Source organism: Python bivittatus, unplaced genomic scaffold (assembly GCF_059951505.1).
Source record: "Python bivittatus isolate LINGU-HERP-01145 unplaced genomic scaffold, Pbiv_v1 ctg000330_np1212, whole genome shotgun sequence".
In the NCBI taxonomy this organism is placed as follows: Eukaryota; Metazoa; Chordata; class Lepidosauria; order Squamata; family Pythonidae; genus Python; species Python bivittatus.
Genome location: NW_028277058.1, coordinates 59,723,959 through 59,739,855, shown reverse-complemented (window position 1 = coordinate 59,739,855; position 15,897 = coordinate 59,723,959). Strand labels below are relative to the sequence as shown.

Below are 15,897 nucleotides of genomic sequence, written 5' to 3'. Positions count from 1 at the left end.
GACTAACCAAGTTGATCATTTGGATTTCTCTCCCAGGAGGGTAGTTTAAAAGGGAAGGGTTCACCTGGACTGATTCTGATTTACTGGAGAGCCTCAAGCACGCCTGGCGGTTCAGAACTGAGCCTGCCTGTCCAACGTGGGTTATGTCACTGTTGGTCTTCTCCTCGCACAAGCATCATTCATTTTTAATCGGGTATAATACCCGTGCTGGTTCTCATGTTCAGCTCAGGAGGACAGCGAGCATGCAATATTTACAAAGTGTGTAGATGCCTTTCAGCAGGTCATTTTGGAGGACCATAAGTCACTCTCCTCGCCTGGAACCTCCAATGGCTGTCTGGGGGCTCGATTTCCCCCCTGCAATAAACAAGCACTCACCCATTTTTCAGTGGGATGAGAAACCTCTCGGGGAACTCCAGCAAACAAGGAGGAAACTGAGGTCTAAGTTTTAAAAGTCTGTTCCAGCTTGTCCTTGGGGCCTCTGTCATTCTGCTTATATTTTTCTCAGCTTCTCTTATCTATCGCACACTGAGGATTCCCCCCCCCCATTTTGGGCACATTTCCCCTGCAGGACTGTATCAGGATGAGACCCTTAGGGGCTGTGTTTGATTCACAGGGTCTGCTCCAGCTTTTCTGAGCAACTGAGATTCTAATTCAGTGCTTTTCAACTTTGGCAACTTTAAGGATGTTGGCTGGGGAATTCTGGAAGTTGAAGTCCACCCATCTTAAAGCATGCTGACTGGAGAATTCTGGGAGTTGAGGTCTGCCCATCTTAAAGTTGCCCAGTTTGAAAAACACTGTTCTAGATGTTCTTCCTTACTAGGGACTTACAGCATCTTTGTAGCATCACTCAGCTGTCTTTAAGGTGACCCAAAGCCTGTTATCACTGCCATGATATCAACACATTGATGGTTGACTGTTTCAAGAAGACAATATAAATGACCAGGAGGACATGACTCAAGAATGACTGGACTGTATGTGATCTGATTAGAAAACCAGCAATGGGAAAATGTTTCTTGAGGCACCTTAGGCCAGGGGTAGAGAACTGATGCTCCTCCAGATGTTTTTCATCTACAATTCCCAGCATTCCTTTCCATTGGCCACCCTGGTTGTGCCTGCTTGAATTTGTGGTCCGGGAACATCTGGAGGATCCGAGGTTCTGTATCCTTGCCATAATCAGAAAGAACCTTGTCCAAGCATAAGATGAGCATTGAGAGATTTGAACTTTAGACTGACACCCAGTTTCATTTCCTTTGTTCCTCAAAACCCATTAAACTACTAATAAGAGGTTGACGCTTTGAAGTGAACCATGGCCACAATATTCCACTCTTGTCTTCTTTAATGTGAGGTGGAGTCACCATGATGATACACAGCCTTAATATGTTGTTACAGTCCCTCATCCTCTTGTTCCTTCACCCTTGCCCTGTAGGCTTGGAAAGGGAAGATTAATATGTCCCCTTCAGTGATCCTTTCCCATTTTGCTTGGTTATTGAGATGGGAAAAGAGTCTGTATCTTCCCTGGCCTTAACTCTTCCCCCATACAGAGCCCATCCAGGGGCTTGGAAACTCATTTACATCCCTTGGAATTTTTTTCCCTTATTAACCAGATTTCAGAAGACTAAGGACCAGCCTGGACACTCAGAAACCCTCTGCCTTTTGTTAGAAATGATAACGTTAATATTATGATAAGTAATAACATTAACAGTATATGATGTGGTACATTATTATTATGTTCCATGATGTTAGTATTGTGAAATGTGCATAAACATTCTGTCCATCTTAAAGCACTGATACTAGACGGGCCGTAAATTAGTTGTCCTTGTTCTAAAGTAACTTTAGCAGGGGTGTCCACAGGGAGGAGTCCAAAAAGTCAAGATGGTGACCACAACCATGTGATCAAAGCATTACCATCTTGACTTCATTGACTTGCCTGGAGACACCCCTGAACTATAGGAATTTGGAGAGAGTCTGTGGCCCAGGAGTTAACAACATAGCATCTGCAAGTATTTTGTTACTCATAATATTTCAGATAGCGTCTTTGGATTCCCCAAAGCAATTCCAAAAATTAAAAAAGGACAAAATCTCTCAAGATCTCCAGATCTCATTGGATTTTTGCATTCTTCTCTTGCAATGTTTGAAATAAGGTTGTCAAAATCTCACACGATTCAGCGGATGAAGCGGCTGAATTCCAGAAAATTCCAAGATTCCAAAAATTAAAAATGAACAACATCTCTCAAGATTTCCAGATCTCATTGGATTTTCGTATTCTTCTCTTGCAATGTTCACAGGATGAAATGGCTGAAAAGTGAGGAGTGTATTGCAAGATCTGAAGGAATTTTTAATATACTTTTTAAATGATTGTTGCAGACACACAGCTATCGTGCAAAATCATGTGATGGTGCCCAACATCTGAAAAGCTTGCTAATCGGCCATAGTCTCTGTGTAGAACATATCCTAGCTGGCATTTCCAACTACAAAGACTTAATATTGGGAAAACGTGAGGCCCAAGAGCTGCATCCAAGGTGCAATCAAAGACCACAGGGTCCAGCAGTCCTGCATAAACTCTTTCAGTCATAGAGGTTCGGACTTCTCATCTTGATGGCAGTTTACTACTTCCTCGATTCCTGGCAGCAGACCTGAAGAACCAGCATTGGAAGAGGGTGATCACTGGTTCTTGTCTATATTTAGGAGCATCTCAAATGTGTTTGGGCATTACGAGACACAGAAGGCAAGGTTAGATGGGCCCTTGCTTTGATCCAACCTTCTGGACAGCTTTTTCCACAATGTCTTCAGGGCCTCCTCACTAGTTCTCTGACCTTCCTGCCCTAGTGTCTCTGTTCATGGAGCAGACAAATGAAAGGTTTACTCATGGCTCAGCCAGCCTCATCACATTTTCATGCCAGTTTCCCTTTTTCCTATCCAGGGGGGACAGAACACGGTTGCTAAACTCCGCAGGTGGCTGTGGTGGCTTCCACAAGACACCTGTCAGCTATTTTAGCTCCTGCTCCTTCCTTTCTTGCTCTCTCTGATTTCCAGACTCTGGATGCTGTTGGCGATTAGGGCCTTTTGGAACATGTGCAGATATTTCTCTGCATGCGTGCAAAATGTCAGATTGAAGGAATTAAAAATGTAAATGACGGAGCCTAATTAACCAGTTGACAGCAGAGCACAGCTGCTGGTGACAGTGACTGATTACCTTCTGCAAATCTTGTCCTCGAAGGCCCAGGCGTACTTGTAGCCAGGGAGAAGGAGGGGAGACATCCAAAATGGCAATGTCCTTAAAGAGCCAGGGTCTCTGTGCATAAATCTTTCCACTGCATTAGGGTGGTGTCAAGGCCTTGTTAGAGCAATAAAGAGTCGCGGCTGATTCAAGACACCAATTGAGTTCTCAAGCCTGGTTATTGAATTTATCCATTTTCTATAGTTGCTTCTTGCGCTGAGCTATAATGAGCTGGGTTTGCAGTATGGGCTAAATGGCTAGAAAGCCAGCCCAGGTTAACACCAACCAAGCTGAGCATGTTGGGTGAAGACAACCACGACTTCTGTCATTGAATAGACTCAGCATGTTGGGTGAACATGGCCATTGGTGAGTGGGAGCTCAGTTGCTGGAGTAAGGTGTAAGGACTGTTCTGCTCACCAATGTGGGACAAAAAGCTAGATCTTTCTGCAAGAGTAAGCAGAGGAACATGACTCAGAATCTACTGGGAGATATCTGGGTGACTCTCATGAGGTTAGCAAAAGACTAGGATCCCAGAATTTTACTTTAGCCACAACAGAAATGACACCCCACCCCCCCCTTTTCCAGCCCCAGTATTAGACTAGTGAAAAGAGCGAAATGGGATACAGAGTGGTGTGGAATTAAAGAATGAAGAGCTCCATCCCATTCTGGTATCAAAAGTGAATTCCTAGGCTCAGGATGCATTCAGAAGCAACTTCTTTCATTCTTAGTGAATATCTTTTATATCTGATCCTGGTTATGAACCTTGGGCTCCTAGGTTTTGCTGTTGGTGTGGTCTTTTAACACGCAATGTTTAATGCATGCCCACTCCTACCCTAATATGTAAACTAGGTTTGGCCTGTCCACTGTAGTCATCCATTATATATTCTCTTCCCTCCTGCTCTGTAGGATTCAGTGGGTGTCTGAAGACATCAGGTATTTCACACAACTAGGTCCAGTCCTGAAACCCTAAGATTGCCAGTTTAAGGTGCAGAGTCCTTGAGGAGTATGTTAAATGGAGTGTCCTCTAGGCAGAGATGGAGAATCTGTGGCCCTCAGGAGCAATATGGGCCTCAAGATTTTCTTTGGGGGGCCTCCAGATCTTCCTCTGTTGACTAACCCTGGAAATTGATGCAACAATTCTTCATTATTTGGATGCAGAAAGCACCATGGCAACTGTGCAAATCCTACAATAGCCTATCTCTGGCAATGAAAAGGACTTCTCCCAAAACAAAGGGGAAAAACCAGCCCCATCTCCTTTATATCATTGCTCTGTCCCACTACTCTTGTCCCACTACTCTTGGGGTGCCCAAAAGAATGTGAAGAGTGAGCCATCAAATCAGCATGGACACACCCCACACACATTTCAGATCCTTCTGAGAAATGCAACCAGATGTGGATTTATCGTTGTAGGATTGCACCTTGTGGGAATACAACTGTAAGAGCCAACAAGACGTAGGAAGGAATGGGTAAGACAGGACACCACCTGTACATCTAGCCTTTTCATGAGACTCTGAGACTTTTCTTTTCTTTTTAATTCTCCACCAGATACTACTCAGATATTGGCAAGATGCCAGCGATTAGTGACCAGGACATGAATGCTTACCTGGCTGAGCAATCTCGCATGCATATGAATGAGTTCAACACCATGAGTGCACTCTCTGAGATCTACTCGTACGTGGGCAAGTACAGCGAAGAGGTGAGCATGGGGCACGTGGTGTGTGTGTGTGTGTGTGTGTGTGTGTGTGTGCAGAAGTGTAAGCTATCATTTAGTTTTGGCCTTCAGCCACATCTGTGGTTTTCTTACAACTCAGGGGAGAAAAAGCCAGAGGGCAATTGTATTTTGCAGTCGGTTGTCTTTTGATTTCATGCACAAATGTCTGCAAATCATTTCACGGAATCATCTGGAATATAGGAGTTGGAAGGGACCTTGAGGATCATCAAGTCCAACCCTCTGTCCAATGCAACTGTCCATTACTATAGCGTCCCCTGTAGATGACCATCCATCCTCTCTTTCAGCACCTCTAGTGGAGAGCCCAGCATTTCCAAAAACGTCCTTTTCATCCTTGCATGGCTTTTAACACTGGGAAATGCCTCTTGACATCCAGTTGAAATCTACTTCCTTATCATTGTTTCTTCTCTTATCTTGTACATCTAAATGTCTCGTGTCTGACAAGAAGCCCCAAATTCAACCCTTAGTTATCAGAAGGGTTGAATTTGGGGCACCAAGTTGAGGAGAATTAACTTTGGTGGAAAAACAATGCTAAGTACAATTGATAGTGGAACCTGGGTACCCAGTGGAACCTGGTACCCAGAACCTGGTACCCAGGAACCTGGTACCTGGTACCCAGAAAGGTGGTGGACTCCCTTCTCCAGATGTCTTCAACAGAGGATTGGGCAGTCTCTGTCCAGGATCCTTTAATTTGGATTCTTTCTCTGTCCAAGGAGTGGAAGACCACCTCCATGGCTTTAGTTGGCCTTCCCCAAACTATAATTCTGTGATCTTATGACTCTAAAGCTGGACCAGCCATGCCCAATGTAACTTCCTACCCCCATTTTACTGGCTCCTAGAACAGCCCAGGTAAATAACTAACTGGCAGCGAGCCAGCAAGGTTACGTTTTCCTAGGGCACAGAAGCTGCATTAAGACTGCATTAGGCAGTGTTTATGGCATTGTAAGCCTCTATAGAACCTGTGAATTGGCAGCACACAACACACGGGTATACAATGCAGCATACAATTCAGATAGCACTGAAGATGTTACCTAGCCAGCTAATGAAACATTTGCAAGAAAACAACCAAGCTCAGAGAGCCCCAAGGTCTCCGCATACAAATAATTGTAATAAATAAAATGGATGGATGGATCATAGATAGACAGACAGACAGGCAGGCAGACAGACAGATAGAGGCAGGCAGGCAGGCAGGCAGGCAGACAGACACAGACAAGCTCTCTGAGAATTCCACTTCATCTCCCTCCCTAAAAACCTAATTTCTTCTCTTTTTAAAGAGCTACAGCCCCTATTTTTAAGAGCCCATGTTGAGGATCATCCCTTTGGTGGTTCCTTTCAGCTGGACACAAGCCCTCCACACTAACGTCTTTCTCCCTTCTCCATTTTGCACAGATCCTTGGAGCCCTTGATCAGGACGACCAAGCTGGCAAGCAGAAGCTGACCTACAAACTTGAACAAGTTATAACCCTCATGAGCATAGACAGCTGAGAACTGCCCCGCTAGAGGACTTTCTGGGAGGGATTTACACAAACAAAATGAACAAAAAGAACACACACACACACACACACAAAACCAAGCCGTGCCTCAGTCCAGTCTTCATTAAGTGCAAGTTTCCAACTGGCTGCCAAGGAGAGTCGCCAGAAGACGCTTCGATGTCTCAGAGCCTCACCTGCCAAACCTATGAACACCAAGGAACAAGTCCTCAAGGATTTGAGGGAAATCTCTAGGAAGGAATCCAAAGGCAGGGACTGTTCAGGTGGAGTCCCCCTTGGTCTGCAGGGTCCTCTTTGGTCGTAACCAGAATGTACCGTTGTCTGCTCCATTAACTGAGTGAGGATAACATTGGGGTTCACCTCTATCATGCTGCTTTGATGGCACCATCCATGGGCTCACCAATGCTGGAATAAGCCCAGTGTTAACTCAGAAGCTGTGCCAAGAGAGGATTGCTCTCTTGCCTTCAGAAATCCCACCTGTGTGGGAAAAAACTTCTCCAGTGGCCGCCTCTCCTCCATCATTGTCCTCGAGAGGAGGAGCCAAGAGGTTGCTCCAGGGAATGTCGTGGAAAGAGGGCCCAGTGACCTGTGAACTAGAGGACTGTCCACCATTCCCTGAGGATTGGATGGAGAAGAGAAGCCTGCCTTTTCTCTCTCCTCACTTCTGATTTTCATACGGTTTCCTTTTTCTGTTTGGTTTGGTTTGTTTGATCAATCATGGTTACTTTCAGCTTATAACCCTTGACTGTAATGGAAAGAGAACCACTCACACGAGCTCCCGCCTTTGGTCACTTGCATCCCCACCTGTTTCTTCTCCATTTACTTGAAAAAGCAGTCCAGATTCTTTTAGAAGGAGGAAGGGCATATTCTCCTCCTTAAACCAGCAATGTTGCATCTGCTGGGGGAAAGCCAACTCAACCTGAGTTGCAACTAGAAGTGGCCTCTCCTGTTCTCTCCCTGAAGACCCCAAAGTGTATCTTCCATTTTCTTCCTGGCTTGCCTTCATGAGCCACAGAGCACAACAAAGACCCAGAAATAAGAACCAGCAATGTAGATAAGGTTGAGATCCTAGCATGGCATTGGAAGTGGGGAGGTGAAGATAAGAGGACACCTCCTCCTAAATTATAACATCAGGACAAGGAAATCTTGTAAGACATTAGGAAGGAGAGTTTCTTACTTTGAGTCATTGGTCTGTGTGTTGTAACTATGCCTTTCCCAATGAAATGGAAGTTGTAACTGCCATAATATAATATATCCAGTTTCCTGCCAGGTCTTTCTCCATGAAACCATAATTACAACTGGAATAAGTCCATTTATTCATGTTCTGCTATTTGCACTGAGGCACGCTGGGAGTCCCCAGGCCAAACCAAGTGTGTATTTTCCATGACTGGATTATAATGGGAAAATTAAACATGTCTCCCCATCAAAATCAGTAGGGCTTTTCCAGATTTATCTTTGACACCTTGTGAAGGGCAGTAGAAGAATGAGCCTTGTCTTTGCTTCATTCTCGACCGCAGGGATGTCCACAGGGAGAGGTCAAAAGTGTCAAGCTGGCGGCTGCAACCATGTGATCAAGGCTCTGCCACTATTTTATGGGCAAAGGGGTAGGGCTTTGATGTCAGCCCTTCGAGGTAGACCAGACTTGAACACCAAAGTTATGAATACTAATGCTATTATTATAGGGTTATAGTAATAGAATCTTGTAAGTATGAATGTGCTTCTCCCTCCCTCTCTCCTTTATCTTCATTAGAACTTGGGAGGGTCAGTTCTGAGATGCTTTGGACTCAGATTTCTCTTATCTGAGCATTGCCTTGGCTGCCGGTCTTCCTCCTCTTCCTCAAAGTTATTCTCACAGTCCATTACATCTGATCACACAGTTGTGGCTGCCACCTTGACTCTCTTGATCCCCTGTGGACACCCCTGGCCTTCTAGTTGGCACTAATGCTGAATCTTTCTTCAGAATTGGTTTGTTTTTCTGTTGACGTTTTTCTGCTTGTTTTGTGGATGGAGAAATGGGGAAACGAGGTTGTTGAAGTACACAAAATTGGGGCTACAGTGCAGTTAAGGCAGGGCTGATTTTTTTGTAAATTCAGGGGTACAAATAGATTAAGTCTTCAATGATAAGCGGTTGAGGGAAGTCACAGTATCTGCTCCTGCATTGGGCCAGCTCTCAAAGTAAATCTCCCAGGCCCAACTCTTTAAGAAGATCCTCTGTATCAGGCCTGATTATGTGTCCATCATCCTCAGCATTGGTTCCTTTCCTTCTAGGTGGACCTTGGTTCATCATCTGCTACTTGGTTCTCTTTAAAACTGAAGATGCTGGGCTTGGACCTGTGACCTATTGGATTTGAAAGTGGCATTGTTCAACTTCAGATAGTCCCCAGTGCTTAAGTCCTAAAGCTTTAATGCTTAAACCCTAAAACTGTATGTCACCAGCCATTGACAGCAGTTACCCTGAATTTTTCCCATGAATGTCTGAGTTGCCCCCACCCAGCTGTAGTTTTAATGCTAGGCTGTAGCCAAGTCTCTTTGATGCCAGCTGGACTTCGTGGATGCAGCCATGTCATTTTCTTGGCATCAGTACATGCAAAGTTCCTCCCCCCCGCCATTTCTCAATTTAGCTTAGAGTGGTGAGATTTCACGGTGGCCTCTCATCCAGGTCCAAGCCAGGTCCAAACTTATTTGGAGATCAGCCAAGATCAGTTAGGTGCTGAGCATACATTGGGATACATTCTAATTAAATAGGCAAAGATGACCGTGGGTTAAGTTTGAATTCTGGGACACAACCATGTATTTTTCTTGCAATCGTGCAGAAATGATGTGCCATTACCTTCCCCCAGGATATTCTCCACCTTCTCAATCTGTTCTATCAATCTGGCATGCCCTGGGTATCTCTCTCCAAGTGCAGAACAGGTCTGACCATGCTCAGCCTTTTTCAGATGAGTCAAGATCAACAGATTTCTGCCATTTGCTAATGATTCCCCTAGGTAAGCTTAACTCTTAGGAGCTGGACATCCATGTAATTTTGTTGGGAACAATCCAGAATTGGTTTATCATTGCTTTCTTTCATTTTCTTTTAACTTCCCAGTTTAGTTTATAGGCCTAACCTTGGTGGTCTCCCTTCCAAGGCTTCTACATAGCTTTCTGAGATTAAAATCAGCTGGTGCACTGGTTGTAATGGGAGAATGAACCCCATTTTTTCTTCCTCCCTAGAAAAGACTTCTGTTTTTCTGTTTTCTAATTTTCTGTTTTCAGACTCAGGCCTCCTCTGGATTTCTTTTTGCCGTGGTCTTGAGTTGACCGTATTGTAGCAAGGCGTCTGGGTTCATCTCTTTTCATTCAAAATCATCCAGGCAGGGTTGAGTTTCCATCTTTTATTACATTTTCATTTTTCCTTCCTTAAAAATGTTTCCTTCTGCTTCTGAATCAGGTTGAGAATTCGCTAACGCCTGGATGAAAATTAAGGCACATTTTTCTGTGCACTTACACTAGTGAATACATTTTCCATATGCATATATGTGTGTTTATACATATATATGTGTGTGTATACGCACCCACACACATACATATATTCATAAGGAAAATATACTTTCTATATACAGCACGTACAGTGGTACCTCGGTTCACGAACTTAATTCGTTCCATGATTCTGGTCGCAAACCAAATTGGTCGTGAACCGAATCAAATTTCCCCATAAGGTTCAATGTAAATACGGTTAATCCGTTCTGAACCATACTTTTTTTTTTTAACCACAAAAATAAGAAACAAAGTACAGTCCAGTACAGTATGAAGAGAGAGCTGTTTCTCATTCAACCACACTAACAAAAGTTTTTTCACCTCTTCCAGCCCTTGTGTCCTCTGCTTGGTTAACATCGTCACTCCTTTTGCCACATCAGCTCCTTTGATGGCATCTTTATTCTTCAAAATAGTCGAGATTGTCGACTTCGCCATCTTGTACTCCGAGGCCAGATCAGTCACACAAATACCACGCTCATGCTTTTCTACAATTTCCTTCTTCAATTCAATGGTTATTTTCTTCAGAACCTTCTTCTTACCATTCTTGCTCTGCACGTTCTTGTCACCTTCATTACCGCTCTGCACTTTCTTTTTACCACCATGCTTGCTCTGCACTTTCTTTGGAGCCATGCTGGAGGTACTGTATGTGCTAAAAAGCACATCAAAAAGCTTCACAGCAAGTGTCTGTCTGCGACCACGACCTCACCTAGAGGAAGCCACGACCATGTGTCAGAGCAGGGAAGATGGCCACGAGTCGTGTTCGTCATCCGATCCAGAGTTCGCGAACGGAAGCAAAACTTTGCAAACGCTGCTGTTCGCGAACCGAATTGTTCGTGAACAGAAGCGTTCGTGAACCGAGGTATTACTACATATAGAAAGTTATAGGTTTCAGTTTGAGTCTGCTTGGGAAGTGCAAATCTGAGCTATTCTTGTTAAAATGATAACATGATGTCCCCTGTTCCATTCCCCAATGTTGTATAACTATCTTGACTAGCCGTGCTTCCTGATTTAGGAAAAAAAGGGGGGGGACCTATGAGAGGCTTTATCACATGACTGCATTCATGCACTGAGCGATAGGTCAGATTTCATGGCTTCAACGGCCCCTTCCAACTCCAGAATTCTAAGAATGTAATTTATTTAAGCCCAGGAAGGATGCAGGCTATTTGAGAAATGATTGTACAGTCCAAGGTGGGGCTTTCATTCCCCTCGGTCATCTTGTAAGTATAATTGGTGCAGGAGTTCCTACGTAACTTACGCATGAGACCACTCCTGAATGTCCTTTGATGTTCTCTCCAGGACAAGTTCTACAATGCAGACAATCCAAACTTTGAAATAAGTTTTCAACCCAGCCCAGAATCCCAAGTTGCCTGACATACAGGCCAGGTGACAGAAGTCGCCCATAAGATTGCCCCATCCTTTGGGCAATTTACACATTCAGATATCTCCAGGGAAATAAGTGTGCCTGGATTCATCTTCATCATTTTCTGTGGCACAAATTTGGCCCTTCCATCTTTGGGGTCTCCAACAGGCATATGTAGAGGAAGGCTGAAGAGACCCCTTGCTTTTGTTAGCAGAGACCAAAGAATTTGCATTTCCTGATTCAATGTGGTGAAAGAGATTTTGCTCTAACATTTCTTTAAAGGGAGAAGGTCATGGAATTTATACAGGTGGACTGTGGCACTTCTTCAGTGGCCGAATGGTCAAGACTGTAGCTGAATGTCTGGTTTTCTCTCTCTAGCCTCACTCCCATGGAAGGATCTCAAGAGACAACGTCTCTTGTGGAACTTTTTAAGATTGGGAAATGTGGACAGCCAGAGAGGCTGCAAGGTGATAGAAAGTTCTGCTAACAGAAAACAACAACAGCAGTTGCACCCACTTCTCATCTCCAACAAGAAAGCTCAAACACAGCTCTAAGAGAAACTCAAAAGAAATTCTCAAGCACCCCAGAATAAAGTAGAAAAACAGAAGCCTCTCTCACAGAGGGGGAAAAAGCCTGAGGAATAGCACAGCACAATTTGTTACAGCATTATTAAAACCATCAAACCTACAACCCATTTGAGGCATCTGCCATTTCTTTGCAACTCAGTATCTCTTTCTGTCCTGTCCTTTTCCATTTCTTTCGGTCTAGATTCACTAATATTAGCACACGGTACAGAATGGACCCGAAGGTGGGGAAAGATGCTAAAACCTTGCACATAGGAGAACATCGCTCCTGGCCTAGGACACTTACCTTCCTCTTTGTTTGGGGCTGCTTTCAAAATCTCATATTTCGATCAGGTTAAATCGATTCCCCTCTTTTCCCATGATGGCCAATAAGTCACCAGAGTCTTGTCTGTGGAAGAAGAATGCCGTCATGAGCCGATAGTGGCATGAAATACGAACTAAACAAGTGCCTTTGTGTTTGGTCCTGGGGGGTTGTGTGAAATAGAAGCAGGAGAGAGCAAGCCCTCAGAGATCTAGACCTGTGCCTGCATTCTCCTTTGGCTCTCAGTGGGTTCTAGATCAGGCGATGCATGAAACTTGGGCCACTTCTAGATTGCACCGGTAAAAGTTTTTAAGTGATGGTTACACAGAAACAGCCAATGTGGAATATAAACAGAGAAGCATGGGCCTGTAGTCACACTTACCCACGAAGGACCAAAAAAAATGGTCTTGAATGCAACAAGCTTTTTTTTTTAAGTGGAACTAACCAAAAGGAGGTTTTTTGGGAGGGGGGGGACAAACCAAGGGCCACAGGTAAATAGGAATAGGAAATGTTTCCTTGACTTTCTCAGATGCTGAAAACAAAATGGAAGTGGAACCACAGGGAGGGGATTCTAGAGATATCCTGCATGAAGGTTTGTTGGCGCAACTTGGGAAGAAGAAAGGGTAATGGGCATCCATGGGGGATAGTTTCTGGGGGGGGGGGAGCCCACATGATTGTGCACAGCTATTGAGGGAACAGTGGGATGCAACAAACTCAGCTGGCTTCTCCTTAAACAGGGTTTAAAACAATAGTTATAGCTTTCAAGATTTTTGGCTGATACAGAATCAACTTTTTATTTCAGCCTTGAACACCCCAAGGGAACAGGCAGAACACAGTCCCAGTTCAGAAATGGGAAGCAGTTGTACACTCTCCCACATCTTTTCCAGATGGAATTTTTCCTCTCCCCCCCCCCCCCCATTGGACCTGGGAGTTTTAAACAGAGTCTCATTTAGGGCTTGTGCTGTTTCCGTGTCTTAGGCACAGTTTAGATTTTTTTCTAATGGATTTCTTTTGTGAATGTGGGAGATAGGTGGTCCTGGTGATGTGACTGTATGGCTCTTTCCTTCTTCTCTGTTCACGGTTCTGATTTCTAACTCCGTCCTCCTGTCTGTCCGTCCGTCCGTCAATGAAAAAATCATTCCGATTTGATCGTGGAAGTCATCTTGCGCTTTTCAGTGCTAACGATATCAGCTCCGCTCTAGCTATGATCAAATGCCCAGTTTCTGAATTCAGGGCCCAGCTACATCTTTTTCCAGTGTTCAGCTCAGTCATCTTTTTCTGCAGATTCTGCTGAACCTTGATTCCCAAACATCTGCGTTGGCTCAAATCGTCTAACGTTCTGCCACATTCTGAGGGCAAAGAAATCCATGAAGGTGTGAAATTTAGCAAGCTCCAGCCTTCTAGGCTAGATGCTATTGCTGTACATGCAAACCTGCAGGAAAGGGAAAGAAATTCCAGCTATTAACCTCCGCTCTCCCTGCTTAGTGCTCTATTATGAAAAACCTCGCATTCAGTAGGTCTGTTATTTTGCCCAAGGCCTTGGATGTAATGGTGGGTGTGTTTGTTCAGTTTGTACTGAACCTGGTTGTTTAAAAATTTAGCAACCGCATTCACACAACATCTTGGATAATGTTTAATTTTCATTTTGGATAGTTTTGGGGTGGCTTCCTGTCTTGTTCATACCCTGTCCGCTGGGTGATTTATGGTTTATTGCATAATGTGAACCTAGAAGATGGGCCAGTTCAGTAACTGAGTTTATTATGTTGTGGGAAGCCTGTCACTGTCTGAGAGTGAGACAGTTCCTCACACCGCTTCCTTAGAGTATGAAATTAACCCCTATTCTGCCTTCGCACCATACTTTGAATAACAGCATAACCAAATGAGCTAAGCCACGTAGACACAAAATAAACCAAGATTAACCCTAATCAACATCATCATGTGTATGAATGGAGATCCTTGACCTTTTAGGTATGTTATTTAATCACATCCTGTGTGGTGGGTTCATGGCTCAATCCAGAAAATTCAAGAACCAGATAAAGCTTAGGGTCCCATCCTCCGCTGGGCAGAGAGAACAAAACTTTCTCCAAGTTGGTCCTCCTCATCCTTCATCGCATTGCCAAGGATTCTGGGGTGCAGTTCTGAACTGCAAATGCAACTTTATTGTTGCCCCCCAAGATCTTCCCAGCTGAAGAAACTCTGATTCTTTTCTAGCATGATGACCCCCATGGTTTCTTAAGTCCGATTTACCTGATTTTGGATGTGCAGTGGCATAAAAAGAGCTACAAATAGTAATTCTTACAACAAGCTGCTGGAACTAAAGGAAATCTAAACAGTTCCACTACTGTCTTGCCATATTTCGTGGAATTGAGCCAACGTAATTGTTTAAGCCAGCAACAGAACACCTCAGCTATTTTTAACTATGTTTTAATCCTGTATTCCAGGGTTTCTCAGCCTCAGCAACTAAGATGTGTGGACTCTAAGTCCCAGAATTCCCCAGCCAGCATGCTTGAATTCCTCAGCCAACTTGAAGATGGGTGGACTTCAACTCCCAGGATTCCCCAGCCAGCATGCTGGCTGGGGAATTCTGGGACTTGGAGTTCACCCATCTTCAAGTTGCTGAGGTTGAGAAACACTGGTATAGATCAACCTCTGCCTGATTTAATAAACTTCCCATTTTGAACAGGAAGGGTTGGGAGAGTCACATCTTTATAAGACAGTATTACAACGAGCCACGAAAATTAAAATAATGGAGCCTGGATTGCAAATGTGCAGGCTTTGGATTATTGAAGTCTGCTGCTTTTCTTCCTTTTCCATTTTTTTTTTACCCTAGTATCTGAGTTTCCAAACCCAAACGGTATCATGGCAATGATAACTCCTTCAAACAGAAACCTGTTGTTACTTGGTAAAGCTTCTGTACCTTTGTTATACTTAATTGTATACCTGTGTTTGTAAATATAAGGCATTCCTATTTTGCAGTCCAGAACAGAACAAAACAAAACAGAACAAAAAGCTATTTGTAATATAGAATAAAGTTTATTTAAAAAAAAGATGAGAGTCAACAATGTTGCGATGGCGTGACTCCTTCATTCTCATGCTTCGCTGTAGATAACTTCAGCTGAGAGAAGGTTCAACTGAGTCATCCTCCATACAGAAAGGTGGGGTGGCTTAACGCATCGTGTGAACCCTCCTTGGGTTACTGGATGGCTCAGGGTACTGGCTGATGCTTGAAAGTGAGTTCAGTCTGTCACCAGGTTCACTGTATTGCATGGATGCTGTAATGGTGTGTGGGAATGACCTTGGGAGACAGGAGGAAGAGCCGCAGACTAGACAATGGTCAGATAAGAGGCAGCGGAGCCCACAGCAGGAATGGGGATGTGGCAAACGTCTCAGAAGGGACCCTCCCTAGTTTCTTGGGCTGTAAATGTGAGGGGGGAGAGATATCCTTTCAGACTTTTAAGATTCTGTTAATGTAACTGTAAAGAAGAGCTGGTATTTCTGGGTGCGCTTCTTGTCTGGACTACCTTGCAAGGCTGACATCAATCTTGCAAGTCTCATAGTATATTTCTTCCCCCTGCCATCTTTACAGCCCAAGAAACTAGGGAGGGTCCCTTCTGAGACGTTTGCCATGCCCCCATTCTTCTACAGGCTAATCTGCCTCTTATCCAACTGTTGCCCTGGCTGCGGCTCTTCCCCCTGTCTC

General features: G+C 44.2%; 1 protein-coding gene across 1 annotated transcript in view; it reads left to right on the top strand.

Moving 5' to 3' along the window:
- Positions 1–15,520, top strand: part of PLXNA4 (plexin A4) — a 529,822-nt gene extending 514,302 nt beyond the window's left edge. Inside the window, exons 31-32 of the mRNA XM_088141425.1 lie at positions 4,763–4,913; positions 6,336–15,520. Coding sequence (XP_087997551.1) covers positions 4,763–4,913; positions 6,336–6,431 — 247 coding nt within the window. The 3' untranslated portion in view covers positions 6,432–15,520. The remainder of the gene's footprint in view (positions 1–4,762; positions 4,914–6,335) is intronic.
- The last annotated feature ends 377 nt before the right edge of the window (positions 15,521–15,897 follow it).